This window comes from Branchiostoma floridae, chromosome 10 (genome assembly GCF_000003815.2).
Source record: "Branchiostoma floridae strain S238N-H82 chromosome 10, Bfl_VNyyK, whole genome shotgun sequence".
Classification (NCBI taxonomy): domain Eukaryota; kingdom Metazoa; phylum Chordata; class Leptocardii; order Amphioxiformes; family Branchiostomatidae; genus Branchiostoma; species Branchiostoma floridae.
In genome coordinates this window covers 21,177,467-21,188,439 of record NC_049988.1, presented here as the reverse complement: position 1 = coordinate 21,188,439, position 10,973 = coordinate 21,177,467, and the positions used below count along the sequence as shown (strand labels likewise).

The following is a 10,973-nucleotide window of genomic DNA, read 5'->3' as shown; positions in this document are numbered from 1 at the left end:
AGGAGAGAAGCAGAGGGCGAGACGCCGGGAGAAACTCGGACACTTGGTCAGCCTGAAGCTGGACCAGGTTCTTCAGGGACTTCAGGGAACTGTTGTCATCATTCACTTCTACCTGTGATGGTAAAGAAAGCGAGGGGAGCATGAGTGGAGCAGTCATTTATGTATACCTGTGCGTTATAAATACAATGGCTGGCTGGGAAAACAACAGGGACCAATTAAGATGATAATAAGTATTGTAAAGATAGGTAAATACACAAAAGTTGCACACTATAGAAATCATTGACATACTAGCACAAGTCCACGTTCCTATAGATCACAAAACTGCTTCACAGATGAGACATACTTCATTTCCGTCAACATTTGAGTACTAGTATGTTTGACGACACTAGCCATACTTTCAAATGAATGCACCAAAGCTCAAGTTTAGGTAATGCTAGAGTCTATTTGAATGTTGGCAGAAATGATGCGATCCCCCCGTGATGCTAGCAGATTGTGTGAGTGAGAAGTGTGAACTTCTTCAATGCATTGTCATTGACATTATAGAATACTAGTAACATATAAATAAACTGTAAATGTGCCAATAACTTTTGACCAACTATTAGAAAAACTCCACATCAATACGAGGGGCGTGCAATAAGTAATGGTCCTGACCCACTTCCAGTTGTCTGATCTAAATGAAATTTTGTATGTGTAATAATTCATATCTCTATGGCCATTGGGTTATGTTGCAAAAGACAGCTCTGAACTAATTGTGGTTTCTGATTTACTGGTGTTTGAACTTAGTCAGGTGCGAAATGGACCAGGTGTGAAATGGAACCAGTTGAGTGTCGCGCAGTGATCCGGTTTTTGTATTTGAAAGGACGCACACCAAAGAAGACTTTTGATGAAATAAATGAAAAAAACTTATGGTGATGATGCCCCATCATATGACCTTGTAAAACGCTGGCATCCTGAATTCAAACGTGGCTGGAAGTCTGTGGAAACAGCTCCCAGACCTGGTCGTCCCTCTTGTGCCATTGATGAGGCATCAGTTGGAGGACCAACCTGGGGTGTCCTACAAAATCGGTGTCCAGAGCTGCATCAAACGATGGGAGAAATGCATAACTCTGGGTGATTCCTATGAAGAGAAAGACTAATAACTGTGCCAAGTTTCATTAATCTCCTGCTATGGGAAATGGGTCAGGACCATTACTAATTGCACGCCCCTCGTATATCATCATTCATCGGCAATGTTTCCAGCCAGCACGTGACAATCATCTGTTAGTCTGTCCAGCTAAAAGTGGGGCAGACACATTCTCCATTAATCTGAGACTACCACAGACCCATATTTCCCTCAACCTCTACATACTAACCACATGTTCAGTACTAGTCACAGCTGTTGGCTATCAGTCTAAATATACCAGGCACAGTGCCGGTGTCACTGAATACTGGTATAGTGTGTCTACTGTATGTCATCTAATAACTACACATACAACTGAATGTTTATCAAGTTACATCAGGCAACTGCAATTCTTGTGATCTACATATCATTTGCTGGATTGATACAAGAGTTAAATACATGTGTAGATTTGGCAAAAATAACATAACAACAGCATGCTTGTTGAAGGATGTGCTGTATAGTCTGAGGACATACTTTAACTTCAAGCATGGCACTGATACAGTATGGTTGACAAAAGCTGTCATTGTACAAAAGAGATATACAGAAACATGTGTGGGTTGCTTAAGACTTTTTCAAATTCATGATACAGATTATTAATTATTCTATGAGAAAAGCAACAACTTCATAATTTCATTCTCTGAGGATTTGAGATTTTCAAAGCTTACTTGAAATATAGTACAGTCTTTTTGATTGATGTTTATAGGTAAGATAAGTACAAACCTGTGCTGTATCATTCAGCAGCTGATTGGTTAGTTCCTGTAGTGGTATCACACTGATGTAACTGTTGGTGTTGTCCACTTCTGAGTTGAGCGGACAGTCCTGCAACAACCGAAGCACCGCCTTTCTGTGCTGCTGTATCATGTCCGCCGTCGCGCGCACGAGCGTTGCTCGTAACGACACGCACTGCTGTTGACTCTGCCACAGCCGACTGTGGATCATTCTCTCCACGGGAACCTGTCCGTGTACCATTGTGAACCCTCGCGCCACCAACTCTCTCTCCTGGACGTGGCGGAAGCTCTTTCTCGCGAGGGAGACGCACTTCTCTCCTTCCGACAACCACGTCCTTAACAGGGTCAGGCTTGATTTATGCTCGTGATGACTTCTGACAAACAACATGAACCAGCAGATTATACACAGAGCTGCCGGTAGGACCAGAAACGTAACAACCAACCAACAGTTCTGTTGGAGGAACAGAGCAGTTGCTAGGACTAAGGCTGCACAGAAATGTGTTGAGAACTGTTCGAGTTTCAAAGCATCTGCTGAGAGAAACCAGTTTGTATCAACGTCATCACCACTGAAGGTATCTGGATCATACAGCTGAAGAAAGTGGTGATCGTCGTCGAGAAGAAGCTTGGACTGGATCAACAGGGAGACGTACTGCTTTACGTAACCTTGCTCGATCTCTGCCAACAGTCTTTTTGGAAACGTTCCAACGTGGATGAGAAATCCGAGGATGTTTCTCAGAAGTGACATGATGACACCTTTGAACCAGGCCTGGTTTCCTTGCGTTCTTGTCAGGCCGTTTACCTCAGGTTTACATTTTGAAGTTGTCCCTACACAAAGCAATCAGAAATGCATGTAAAAATAGCATCCACAGGGAAGCCTACATATGTACCTACCAGTTGGCACATGCACATAAATATGGGCTTTTGACCTACTTCTAGTACTGGCTGAAATTCTGTTGGTTAAAGCTGTGCTCCTTTTGGTAATGCTAACATCTGTTACTACAGTACTACCTACCACCAGGCTACAAATGCCCATAAAGTCCCTCCCCTCGCGTCTGTGAAATATGCTGAGGGCCAATTCTCACCACACTGTGATGCTAGGCTGTAGCAAAGTAATCCAGCATTGCTCCTCCTCTTTCTATTAATGGTGCATCTACTCACAACTCTTCGTAAAAGCAGAGATTAAAGATGAAAAACTCCACATCCAAACCTTGGCAAAGCACTCGAGGAAAAGGTTTCACAGACCAACACGTGAGGGTTTGAAGTATTCGTGTGATCACCATATTAGCACATGAGGAACAGCTATGATAATGCGGGTGTGTATAACAGTTTAGTGTAGCGTGGAGAAGAATGTAACAACTGTGGGCATGGTAATGTCATCCGGCGGGAGCGACGCTAAAAATAGGGTCGACCTTAGTACCGGAATCCACAGGAAACCACAGGAAATCACATCAAGGGGTGTATAATCTACCGAAATACGGTATGTTTTCTGTAAATAACTTCATCGGGTTCATCAGGCAATTATTCATATACATGTAGTAAGGTTTTTTTAAGCACAACCAAGGAGTACTTACTTCAAATGTTTCAATGTCTATCAGACACCATCATCAGGGTAGAATGACTGGAAACTACTTCTTGATGCTACTTATAGCCGATGTAGGTGGCGCTGCAGTAGCAAGAATGCCGTCCCAAATGTGGCTACAAGCATTCTATCCTGATGATGGTTTCTGCTAGACATTGAAAGTAAGTACATGTACTCCTTGGTTGTGCTTAAAGAACCTTATATGGATATGAAGAAGTATATGGATACGGTATGTTTTGATTAAAAACAAACTGTATTTCAGTATATTATACACTCCTTCATGTGGTTTCCTGTGGATTCCGGTATTAAGGCTGACCGCTAAAAATAGATGGAAAAGGTCGGGGAGGTACTAATATTTCACGTACCACATGTAGGAAGGATACGATGGCAAACACACGCGTGTTTAGGGAATAATATTTTCTTCTACTGGAAAATTATATATACAAGTAGTGTGATTTAAAAGCATCTGTCTCATGTAGTAACAAATGTGATTTATAACTGTAATTTATAACATATAAATCACCTATCATTATATGACTTTTATGGCTTCTACTGCAGTCAAAATAACATATACTTTCAGCTGTTGCGATTATGACAGCTAGCTCCGCCCCTCTATAAAATCATCTAATTTAATCGTGTGGACAAATAGATGAACGTATTTCAACTCACCAACTTCGAAGTCTAACTCGCCAACGTCTTGAAGATGTTGATATAGTGGAGAATTTTCAAAAACAACATCTTCGTCGAAGTCTTCTTCTTCAGCCGGATTTTTTTCCGTGCAGGCAGCCATCTTGCTGGTGGAGTGTTACATCCTGCCTTGAAGGGGTGAAGTATAGTCGTATAAAAGTAACATTATCAACGCTATTAAAGTTGAGACAAAACATTATAAAGCTCAATTACAGAATTTTACTGTGTTATCTTTTGAGGACAAACTAGAACCGAAAAACGTATAATTTTATATATAATATTTGTATTCCAAAACCTCCTATTTTTAAGTGGACTATCTAATAAGGTAAAAGGTCAAAGTCCAAAATGGCTGCCGGAGGTTTGCGAGTTCGCTCTGCTTTCAGACAAGGACTTTTTACAGACAAAGTCGCCATCGTGACAGGAGGAGGGACGGGAATAGGGAAGGCCATAACTCAGGAACTGTTGTACTTAGGTATGGAAGCTTTTATGTAAACTTTCATTGAGAAATATCCAAGTTTTTGGCATAGTGTGATTGGGGAGGGGGGCGTGTCTGGTATCTTTGATATCGTGTGAAATATTATATAGGTCATTAAACCCTGTAATGATTGCTAGCTTTATGTAACAGAAACCTGTTTGGGTGTAAGCTCAGGTGAATGGGTACCGCCATGTTGATTTGTGACGTCATGTGTCAACCATAATTTTTGAAACCATCATCAAACCCTCTTGACAAATAATTTTCTTGCAGTAACATTACTTCAACAGAAACTGTGAGTGTTTTCGAAGGAAAGTCCAGATGATTGTTAAATATTGTTTGTTTAAACAGCCAATTTTTTAAAAAGGAAACTCCTCATAACTTTCATCGTATTATGAATTTCCATCCCCCCAAGGATGTAAAGTAATGATAGCGTCCCGTAGTGAGGAGAAGGTGAGAACAGCAGCAGCAGAGATGTCCTCACACATCCCCACGGACAGCCCTGCACAAGTCAAGGCACTGCAGTGTAACATCAGGAAGGAGGAGGATGTAAGCTAATCCACAGTCCACTACTGCAGTTCTTATTGTCTTTATACTATAGCCCATAGTATAGGACTCAGTTGTAATGTTGCGATAGCCAGCTGAGTGCTCACTTTGAATTTGGGGGTTGCGAGTTCAAACCCTGACCAACTCATACCAAAGACTTTTAAAATGGCAAATACTGCTAAGAATTAGCCTGGAGTCAAGCCATGTTTTTAGCTCCCAAAGGTCTTTAATATGTAAGCTAGCCCACAGTACACTACTATAGTTCATATTGTTTTTTAAGACTCAGTTGCAACTCGTGATGTTACAACAGCCAAGTGAGTGCTCACTTTGAATTTGGGGGTTGCAGGTTCAAACACTGACCAAGGTACACCAAAGACTTTAAAAATGGCAAGTACTACTTAGCCTGGAATCTAGCCTTGTTGTTAGCTTTGGTCCACTCCCAAAGTCCAGTTTGCAGGGTAGCCACCTTTGGGAGCTGACCAAAGCTAACAACAAGGCTCGACTCCAGGCTATGTGCTACTTTCTCTACTAAGCATTTTGTACCTAAGAGAAAAAGTGATACAGTGATACATTGTGTACTTATTTGATTTTTCTTACATGGTCTTCTTACAGGTGAAAAATCTATTTTCCAAGACCATCGGTGAGTTTGGTAAACTGGACTTCCTGGTGAACAACGCTGGCGGTCAGTTCCCCAGCCCGGCTGCCCATATCAGCCTGAAGGGCTGGAATGCTGTAGTGGACACCAACCTTAATGGCACATTCCTCTGCTGTAGGGAAGGTAATGTAACCCTCATCCTGCTAGGGATAGACTTATGAGCAATGTTGTATACTTAATAGCTGTACGCTGTGGTGGACACAAACCTTAATGGTACCTTCCTCTGCTGTAGGGACGGTAACTTAACCCTAGTCATGCTAGCGACAGACTTGTGAACAATGTTGTATACTTTATAGCTGTATGCTGTGGTGGACACAAACCTTAATGGCACCTTCCTCTGCTGAAGGTAACTTCATCCTGCTAACTATAGACTTGGGAACAATTTTGTAACCATGGAAGATGGTTAAAGACAGTTTAACCCAGTCATAAGTTTCACTTTTCACTAATCTGTTGTTCAATGAAAGACAAATTATAACTTTATTCTGCATGTAGCATACCACTCCTGGATGGCAGAACATGGTGGAGTCATTGTCAACATCATAGCAGACATGTGGAAAGGCTTTCCTATGATGAGGTAAGCACAAACTTTTCTCACCTTTCTCTTTGACATCTAAAGGTACTGGATTCAGATCCCAAGCAAATGTTTTATCCTTGAGAAAGGCACGTAACACAGATTCCCTTAGTTAACCTCCTTGCTCAACTCAGGTGAAAATGAGTATCAAGCTTTGCTTATATCAGGGCTGTCTCCAGGACCTGCCCCTCCATCCCAGGACAGAAATTTACTTGTTATCCGTCCCAAAAATCTGAACTTCATGGGATGAAACTGTTGAAAATCTATTTTCAGTAGCTTAAATTGACACATTTACCAAAGAAAATGAACAACATAGGCACCTAAACAATGACTGGAACGGGAAAAAATCTAAAGCTGGAGACATCCCTGGGTTATATGTATGTCCTCATAGATGTGAACCCAGAGGTGGAGTTTGTTTTCATGTTCTAAAAGTTATTGTTTGTATTTCCCCAGTCACACGGGGGCTGCCCGTGCCGCTGTGGACAACCTGACAAAGAGCCTCGCCCTGGAGTGGGCAGCCAGCGGGATCCGGATCAACTCTGTAGCGCCTGTGAGATCACACTTCTCTAGATCATGTTGGCATGCGGATCAAGGATAGATCCAAGTTTTGGCCTTTTTTATTGATAATAGAATTATGTGTGCACGGGTATAGGGCATAGTATTTGAAATGTCCATGTTGTTAATGGCATGCCTCTTCAGGTATGTTATCCAGAGTTCTCCACTATCTTCACTGTGCGCTCATTGGTTGATCCTGAATCACATGATTCTCACAACCATATAAGTACAAGGGATGATCACCCTACTGCCTCTTGTTGGATTCATCCGCAACGCCGAGGTCGCCTGGCGATGGACGACCAGGTCTCCGCCGCTTGCGGTTTCACGACCACGTTTCTCGCCGCCGGGCGGGTTTTGTGCCCGAGGAGCACGCAGTGTTGCAGCCTAGACTCCGGATTACCAGTGGGAGGAAGACAACTTCGGAGGTTCGGCTGTGCAGCAAGTAACGGCGGGGCGAGGGATCCAGAAGCTCCGGCGGACCTTGGGCAGACCCTCTCCACGCATCGAAAGGACGGAAGAGTCCTAGTGTTCTACCTAGTGGGGTCAAATTTCAGGACGGTGGATATACGGCAGGTTTGGGTGGAAAATGCGGTAACATACGTTGTGGTATTTGTCGAATTCTGCTTTTCTGGGAACAATGGTTTGTGTGCCGTTTTGTTCACGTGTTGTTTTGCATATCTTTGGTGTCGAGCTTTCGCCTGGTTTGCACGTGCTTGATTTGCATTTGTTTGCTTTTAGTTGACTGGGTATTTTGTCGATAAGCACACAGGGAGGCAGCATAGACTCCAGTTTGACGGAGGAAGACAATTTCTGAGGTTCAGCTGTGCAGCAAGTAACGGCGGGGCGATGGAACCAGAAGCTCCGGCAGACCTTGGGCAGACCATCTCCACGTAGCGAAAGGACGGACGAGTCCGACATAGTGGGGGGAAAACTTCAGGATGGCTGAGATATGGCAGGTTTGGGTGGAAAATGCGGTAACGTACGTTGTTGTATGTGTTGAATTCTGCTTTTCTGGGAACACTCGCTTGGGTGTCGTTGTTCACGTGTTGTTTTGCATATCTTTGGTGTCGGGTTTTCTCCCGGTTTTTACTGCTTTGTTGCATTTGTTTGCCTTAGTTGACTGGGTGGGAATTTCATTATCTTTTGTTTGGAACGGAACGTAGCAGGTTTTGTTCTTAGGAAGGGAGGGAAACTCGTGACAGGATCCCCTTTTGTGACCACGTGAGGTGTGTGCCAGCGTGGCGGGTGAATGCTCGAGTTGGGTTTAGCTGCTTTACTGTAGGTTCAGAATTTGTGGTCTGAACGTGTTGTTTTCTTAGCAGCTCAGCCCGGATTCCAGCTCTCCCAGGCCGAGGAAGGCGACTACCACAGCGCGACTGAGATGCAGCAAGCTCTGACAGACTTTTGGCGGCCTCTTCACATATTGAAAGGGCGGAAGAGTCCTACCTGGCGGGTCGAAACGTCGGATGTTAAAGATACGGCAGGTTTGGGGCGAAAATGCGGTAACAAACGTTTGTGTTTTTTGTCCAATTATGTTTTCCTGGGAACAATGGTTTGGGGTGGTTAATGTGTACACGTGTTGTTTTGCATATCTTTGGTGTCGGGCTTTCGCTCGGTTCGCTCGTGCTTGATTTGCATTTGCTTTGTCTTTAATTGATACTTGTGTTCTAAACGTGTTGTTTTCTTAGTAGATCAGCCCGGTTTCCAGCTCTCCTGTGCCGAGGAAGGTGACTACCACATCGCGACCGAGGTGCAGCAAGCTGCGACAGAGCGTTGGAGCCAGCAAGCCGAGCATTCCCAACACATACGGCAGTTCTTCGCGGCATCGACACTAGACGACAGCCGTCACGGAGCGCACGGCTTTGGTTTTTTCAGGGAGGCGTGCACGTTTTTGGTGACATCGATTTGAGGCGGGATTCCCCTCAGATATTTTGTCTTTATGTCTGTTGTTGCTGTTTTGAAGTGTTTGGTTTCCCTCTAATTAGGGATATTTTCTTTTACCGTTGTTGTTTGTAAAGTTTTGCTTGTGTTGACACAGTGACGGCGACACAGACCTGGACTATTAAGGAATGCAGTCGTCTAAGGAACCACAGCCTGGCAGCAGCGTTGGCAGTTTCTATCGCTGAGGGGAGTCTCCTTAAATCACGAGGAAAGAAGGTGTGTTTTGGTCCGTTTTGTACTATATTTTGGAGAAAACAGCGCATGTACGGATCGTTCTCGGTCGCTCCTGCTTGGTGTTTGATGGTTCTTTTATACCGTGAGAACACCGAGTAGCGAGGTCCGGAGAGGTTTCGTGTTGGCGTGTTTTCTTTTCAGCTGGTGAAACGGCGCGCATGTGCGGGTCTCTGATCGTTTGTGCTTGGTGTTTGGTGCACTGTTAGTGTGCGATCACTGAGTAGCGTTGATCAGAGAGTTTTTCCGCGCATGGCGGGTGTTTTCATGGGGGTGAAACGGCGCGCATGTGCGGGCCTCCGATCGTTGGTGCTTGGTGTTTGATGCACTGTTAGGGTGCGATCACTGAGTAGCGTTGATCGGAGAGTCTTTCCGCACATGGCGGGTGTTTTCACAGAAATGAAACGGCGCGCATGTGCGGGCTTCTGATTGTGCTCGGTGTTTGCTGCACTGTTAGTGTGCGATCACTGAGTAGCGTTGATCAGAGAGTCTTTCCGCACATGGCGGGTGTTTTCATAGCCATAGGAATGGAACGGCGCGCATGTGCGGGCCTCTGATGGTTGGTGCTCGGTGTTTGCTGCACTGTTAGTGTGCAATCACTGAGTAGCGTTGATCAGAGAGTCTTTCCGCACATGGCGGGTGTTTTCACAGAAATGAAACGGCGCGCATGTGCGGGCTTCTGATTGTACTCGGTGTTTGCTGCACTGTTAGTGTGCGATCACTGAGTAGCGTTGATCAGCGAGTCTTTCCGTACATGGCGGGTGCTTTCACAGGAATGAATCGGCGCGCATGTGCGGGCTTCTGATTGTACTCGGTGTTGGCTGCACAGTTAGTGTGCGATCACTGAGTAGCGTTGATCAGAGAGTCTTTCCGCACATGGCGGGTGTTTTCATAGCCATAGGAATGGAACGGCGCGCATGTGCGGGCTTCTGATCGTTGGTGCTCGGTGTTTGTTGCACTGTTAGTGTGCGATCACTGAGTAGCGTTGATCAGAGAGTCTTTCCGCACATGGCGGGTGTTTTCACAGGAATGAAACGACGTGCATGTGCGGGCTTCTGATTGTACTCGGTGTTGGCTGCACAGCTAGTGTGCGATCACTGAGTAGCGTTGATCGGAGAGTCTTTCCGCACATGGCGGGTGTTTTCACAGAAATGAAACGGTGCGCATGTGCGGGCTTCTGATTGTGCTCGGTGTTTGTTGCACTGTTAGTGTGCGATCACTGAGTAGCGTTGATCAGAGAGTCTTTCCGCACATGGCGGGTGTTTTCATAGCCATAGGAATGGAACGGCGCGCATGTGCGGGCCTCTGATGGTTGGTACTCGGTGTTTGCTGCACTGTTAGTGTGCAATCACTGAGTAGCGTTGATCGGAGAGTCTTTCCGCACATGGCGGGTGTTTTCACAGAAATGAAACGACGTGCATGTGCGGGCTTCTGATCGTAGGTGCCCGGTGTTTGTTGCACTGTTAGTGTGCGATCACTGAGTAGCGTTGATCGGAGAGTCTTTCCGCACATGGCGGGGGTTTTCACAGAAATGAAACGGTGCGCATGTGCGGGCTTCTGATTGTGCTCGGTGTTTGTTGCACTGTTAGTGTGCGATCACTGAGTAGCGTTGATCAGAGAGTTTTTCCGCACATGGTGGGTGTTTTCACAGGAATGAAACGACGTGCATGTGCGGGCTTCTGATTGTACTCGGTGTTGGTTGCACAGTTAGTGTGCGATCATTGAGTAGCGTTGATCGGAGAGTCTTTCCGCACATGGTGGGTGTTTTCACAGGAATGAAACGGCGCGTATGTGCGGGCCTCCGATTGTGCTCGGTGTTTGTTGCACTGTTACTGTGTGCGATCACTGA

At 45.1% G+C, this 10,973-nt stretch overlaps 3 protein-coding genes across 6 annotated transcripts in view; 2 read left to right on the top strand and 1 right to left on the bottom strand.

The window, feature by feature from the left end:
- Window positions 1-10,973, bottom strand: part of LOC118424114 (unconventional myosin-Id-like) — a 47,946-nt gene that overhangs the window by 6,632 nt on the left and 30,341 nt on the right. The gene's annotated exons all lie outside the window — the stretch shown is intronic.
- Window positions 4,450-7,030, top strand: LOC118424116 (peroxisomal trans-2-enoyl-CoA reductase-like). The gene is made up of 5 exons (XM_035832602.1): window positions 4,450-4,625; window positions 5,041-5,174; window positions 5,784-5,949; window positions 6,319-6,400; window positions 6,851-7,030. Exons 1-5 carry the CDS (start codon window positions 4,499-4,501, stop codon window positions 6,993-6,995), a joined length of 654 nt encoding a protein of 217 aa, XP_035688495.1. The 5' UTR covers window positions 4,450-4,498; the 3' UTR covers window positions 6,996-7,030.
- On the top strand, window positions 7,226-9,018 carry LOC118424117. Of its 3 annotated transcripts, none has more exons than XM_035832604.1 (3): window positions 7,887-7,908; window positions 8,275-8,436; window positions 8,644-9,018. In XM_035832604.1, exons 1-3 carry the CDS (start codon window positions 7,902-7,904, stop codon window positions 8,859-8,861), a joined length of 387 nt encoding a protein of 128 aa, XP_035688497.1. In that variant the 5' UTR covers window positions 7,887-7,901; the 3' UTR covers window positions 8,862-9,018. The 3 variants fall into 3 exon arrangements, 2 of the variants coding, with proteins under 2 accessions (XP_035688497.1, XP_035688496.1); XM_035832603.1 differs by having other exon boundaries at window positions 8,275-8,454; XR_004832178.1 differs by lacking the exon at window positions 8,644-9,018 and having other exon boundaries at window positions 7,226-7,931; window positions 8,275-8,598.